Source organism: Halyomorpha halys, unplaced genomic scaffold (assembly GCF_000696795.3).
Source record: "Halyomorpha halys isolate HHAL.00 unplaced genomic scaffold, Hhal_1.1 Scaffold2304.1, whole genome shotgun sequence".
Taxonomy (NCBI): domain Eukaryota; kingdom Metazoa; phylum Arthropoda; class Insecta; order Hemiptera; family Pentatomidae; genus Halyomorpha; species Halyomorpha halys.
In genome coordinates, this window is record NW_027114422.1 from 63,292 (window position 1) to 68,548 (window position 5,257).

Below are 5,257 nucleotides of genomic sequence, written 5' to 3' on the forward strand. Positions count from 1 at the left end.
GTTCCATACAAAATTAGTTTTAAATAGATTACTAATTTCTGTAGAAATTTCAGATGTAGTTTCATAGCGCAGTACTTCTGGTAAAATCTTTGTTGGAACACTATTTTTCTTCATAATTTTTAACATCATTGAATAATCTAAAATCAACTCTGTCTTCTTTAAATTATTGGTTAGTTCATTCTTTTTTAACTTTTCTGCCTTACTCTGAGTTACTAACCCTTCTTCTTTTAACAAATTTGAATAAACATTTTCTAGTTTTACAAAGAATTCAATTTCCTTTCTACCTGATATGGTTGTAATGTACTCTTCATTGTCGGTGACCTTTACTACTTCTTTAATTTTAGAACTTACATTAATACTTTCATCAATGTTCAAGCCTTTAATGGACACATCTTTATTTAAAATTTCTAACGGATAAACATTGGTTGATTCATTCAAATTTATACCAAGAATTTCATTACAATCAGAATCAAAATCTTCAGTTTGAATAAAGTTTTTTCCTTTCACAAATCCATTTATTTTTATGTGATTTACTCATGAGATGTGATTCTTTCTTCATTTTGGCTCATTACAGATGGTATTTTTAAGCCGGCATCTTCAATAATCTTTTTCTGAATGAATTCTTGTTCCGATGGGATAATTTGATTCACTGCTGGTGTGGTTATTACTTCCTCACAACTAACTGAATTATGTTTGTACTCAGTAATTTCCTTTTCATTAAAGTATACTACATTCAGACAATTAGCAACAGAATGGTCAATATCTTTAGATCTCAAAGGTTTCGAATTTTCATCTAGCTTTGCATTACAGAAATCATTATTGATACTTTCAGTTTTTTCTTCATTTGTTAGCCTACCATTAGTAGGCACAGGTAATCCGAATAACTTATCACCTTCTGTTTGATCTAAGCCATCTTCAAGAAGTGAAAAACCTTCATTTGCAATTAATTCTTCTTCTTTCAGTATTAATTCATTTAATTTTTTCTCACCTTCTTCTTCTAATTTTTCATTGATTTCTCCTAAAGAAAATTTATTTTCCCTTTTACGAGCAATTTTTCATACTTATCTTCTTCGCGAATAGCCAATTTAGATACTATTCCGATTTCTAATTTTTTATTTTTTAAAACCTTAACACCCATTTTACTAATTTTAATTTTATTTAGCTTGGATATAACTCCTTTAGAAACTTTTAGCGTTTCTGCGACTTCTTGAGGCCGAACAAAAATTTCCTCATGGGATTTGCCTTTCATATTTTTATTTTTAACTTCTTTGTTCAAGTCGAACTTGTTTAAATTATCATTAATATTCACTTTTACCCGTTCTATAATTTCTGTTTCAGTTTCAATGATATCGTTTTCAAATTCTTGTCACTGATAACATCTAAATTTGTTTTTTCCGGTATGGACTTCTTAATAGGACAATTTTTTCTAAAATTATATTTGGTTCTATTTTTTGGTTTACTATTGGTTCTATTTTAATTGTACAGTCGGATAATTTATTATTTTTTTGCTCTATGATATCCAAACTTCCCATTTCTGGGTTTATAAAATGATCGGTGTTACTAAATTGTTTCAGTTCTTCTTCTGGTTCCCTAATTTTCCGATCTTTAGGGTCTTCTTCGGTACTAGGTGTCATAAAAACTGTTTCTCCATTTTCTGGTGCAACAAATTGTGAGTTAGTGTGTGAAGTGGTTTGTCTTGTATTATTTCCATATTTTTCTTGTATTATTCGTTGTTGTTTAAAATTTCTGGTCGGTTTACCATTCAAAAAATACTTTTGATTTCTATTAGTAGTGCATTCTTCAAAAGTTTTTATTGAACTATTATTTTGTTCACGAATTTGAGAATTTTTACTATTTTTGTGAAAATGATTATTATATTTTTCTGTTTTGGGGGGTTTTATTGGAAAAACTGTATCATTAAGAATATGACTTTCATTTTGTAATAAAACTCTTAAGTCATCTAAGTTCTCAAGTTCATCCGCTTTTGACATTAAATTAACTCCAATATTAAGAGGCATATTAGAATAAATGATAGAGTATTCGGCGCTCTAGCGTGGCAATAATTAATTCTTTAGTATTTATTTTATCAAAATAGTAGTGATATTTTATTATTTTTCTAATCGCTTCCAACCTTTCAAGATAATCTAACGGGTGTTCATTAGTTTTTATTTTAGTTTCAAATAAATCAAACGTTAATTGTTCGATTGATCGACGATCCCAAACAACACTTTGGCAATTTAATAATTCCTCAATTGTTTCAAAACTATAATTTAATTTAAAATACGTTCCCTTATCAGTGAGACGAGAAACTACCTCATTTATCAATTTTTTTTCATTTAATTGTTTAAATGAATTACTTTTATCACATAATTTTTCTTTTAATTGTCTCATAATGCATATAAAATTTTCTAAATTATTCAATTCACCATTAAAATATGGAATATTTTCCATTTCAACTTCAAATAATGCCATATTAAATAAATAATTATAATAAATTTCAAATATTTTAAATCAATAATTCATATAAGACAAAATGATTCCAATCAATTATATATATATGTGGCAAACAAACAAGTAATAAAAACAAAATACAAATCTTATAAATAGAATAAAATCTAAATTAGTCTTACTGAAGTTGTTTGATGTCTTCTTTTTGATACCTGGTTGCAGTGGATCAAAGGAAGACTTCAGTTTTTCAAATACCTCGGATGAGTGATCTTCTAAAACTGAATTGAATTGAAGAGTCTCGGTACCTCGGATGAGTGAGCCAATATTCGACAGTCAAAATACCTCGTACTGAGTGAGTTCTTCCAGCCAAATTTCTTCAATCTTCTTAGGGTTAAGACAGTGTAAATGAGACGAGATTACCTAGGATTAGTGAATTTCTCTCTCAATAAACCGTTTTAGTTCGGATGCCAATTAAATAACATAAAAATCAGTGAAGACTAAAATGACTTTATTCTTACATATTTACAAGAACTACATGTTACTGTTACTAAGTCTCTATCTTCTGACTTAGCTATCTAGTCTAGGAAATATACATGAACACTTGAGAAGAGGGGGTAGGAAGAATAGTGAAATAGGAGAAGGGGTTTGGACCAATCAGATAATTTAGGAAATTAGGCGGAGCCTAGAGACCCTATGAAATTAGAAGTAAATATCTGGGAGGAGGAAAAAGGTGTGACTAGAAGCAGGGTGTGAGGCTTCCAATAAATTGGGGTAAGGGTCATGATCTTGTAAGAACTAACTTTCATGTGTTAAACATAAAATAGTTAGACTAATGCAAGACCATTGTGAGATGACAGCATGTACCTGCCTAAGTGTCAGCCCTTGCCATTGATACAGGATACTAAGGGCTTGAAAAGGCTGTTAGGAGGGTCTCTGGGGCCTCCTTAGAACCTAGTCGTTTTTATTGGGTTCCTTTTTTCTATAAAATTGTAAGAGAATGTGGACATATGCAACCATATGTATAAATTGACATAGGTTCAGTTGGGTAAGGGGCAATTGTTTAAATTTGTAATACCGGTTCCTTAACTTGCGGAAAAGGTTGAAGTGAGAACATACAGATAAATCCATGAGTAACAGGTATATTTTTGAGGTCAAAATAAAATATTTGAAGGAGCAGATCTATTAGTATGTGGGTTTATCTTATAATATAAAAAAGGGATTCGGGTTGGTCTCATGTACTCCTACTAAAGCCTATCTGTTATTGTTTTATTTAATTAATATTTAAATTATATTAATAATTAATGTTAGATAATTTTTAGAAGCTGCAATGGTATTCGCCAGATGATGTTGTGAAAATGTGTCTTGTTAAAGGAAAAGATGAGGTAAACTATTACTCAGTTTTTATACTATCTATTTTCCCCCCTTTCTTAAAAAATCTTAATTATTGCTCTGAACATTGAGTAAAAACATTATTATGTATCTTCAATTATACTTAGCTCTCCTTCATACCAGACTTAGTTATTTTAGGTACACATTGTTATAGATGTGGATGATTTTTGGATATATTTTTTATAATGTTGATATTAATTGAAAACAAAATACCTTTTTTTTATTCACTTATTGCACAATTAAAAAACGTTTATTCAATTGTTCTTTTAATTGCTCCTCGACTTTAATAAATATTCGTTTATTTGAAACATAAATCTATTATAGTAAATTATTAACTCGTCGATTATATAATATTTTGCTATAGTCAAAACATATCATTGATACAACTTTTATCTGTTCTGTAGAAACATTCCTTTTGATTAGAATTTAGTTACCATTGAATATGTTAGAAATAAATCCTATTTCCATTTGTTCAAAGGTCACTTTATTTAATTATTTAAGTTTAAGGATCACTTAAATTAGACCTTTACTGAAATTCATTTTGTAGCCGGCACTTATAGTAATCTATTATTATTGAATTCAGATGTAAATCATTTTTGATTTTGTAAACTGTTAAAGTATAAATAAAATTTGCATTTACACATTATATTTATTATAATAATTAATTAATCTAATTTTTATATTAAACCTGAAATAGTTTTATTAAGATTTAATATATTTTTCATAGGAAAACTGTCAAAATTATATTCGTATTATTGCTAGAAATGAGCAAGGTAACCTCATTCTTTGTGGGACTAATTCATTCAAACCAGTTTGCAGAGAATATGGAATCACGGTAAGCTATTATTTTTTTTTTTAGTTGAAAAATATTTGATATTGTTATTCATTTGCTTCCTGTTTTCAGGCTGGATCTTACTCATTTATAAGAGAAAAGCCTGGTCAAGCTGTATGTCCTTATGATCCCTTACATAACAGCACCGCTGTTTATGTCGGTAAGTATCTTTAAAAAGCTGAAATTTCCGAGGAACAATGCAAAGATATTAAAGAAATTTGATGGGGAATTATGATGTTCTGTAAAAAAAATGTGCTTATTCTACACAATCTTATTTGTATTGTGGTTATTTTATCATTAACAAGCTATAGTAATCTAAATTTTTTATTATTTTTCCATGTCTTTTATTTTCCATTAGACTATGTAAACACTAAATTTCAATATGAGTGAAAAATATTATTTGAATTGGAAGATTATTGATTGACCGTGTGTAAAGATGAAAGGAATATGGTCCAAGTGCGGTCAAAAAAACTCAAATAGTAGAAAATACTATTTTATTGAGCCAACGTTTCGCCCCACGTTGCAGGGCTTCATCAGGGCTAAAAAAGATACCAACACATAGTTACAAAAGGAAAACAAAAACATAAG

The 5,257-nt window shown here is 28.8% G+C and overlaps 1 protein-coding gene across 1 annotated transcript in view; it reads left to right on the forward strand.

The window, feature by feature from the left end:
- The window catches only part of LOC106691375 (semaphorin-1A), a gene marked incomplete at its 3' end in the record, with an annotated part of 38,234 nt that overhangs the window by 23,919 nt on the left and 9,058 nt on the right, over window positions 1-5,257 (forward strand). The window contains 3 exon segments of the mRNA XM_067051619.1: window positions 3,768-3,830; window positions 4,565-4,672; window positions 4,742-4,829. Of these exon segments, the coding sequence (XP_066907720.1) occupies window positions 3,804-3,830; window positions 4,565-4,672; window positions 4,742-4,829 (223 nt within the window).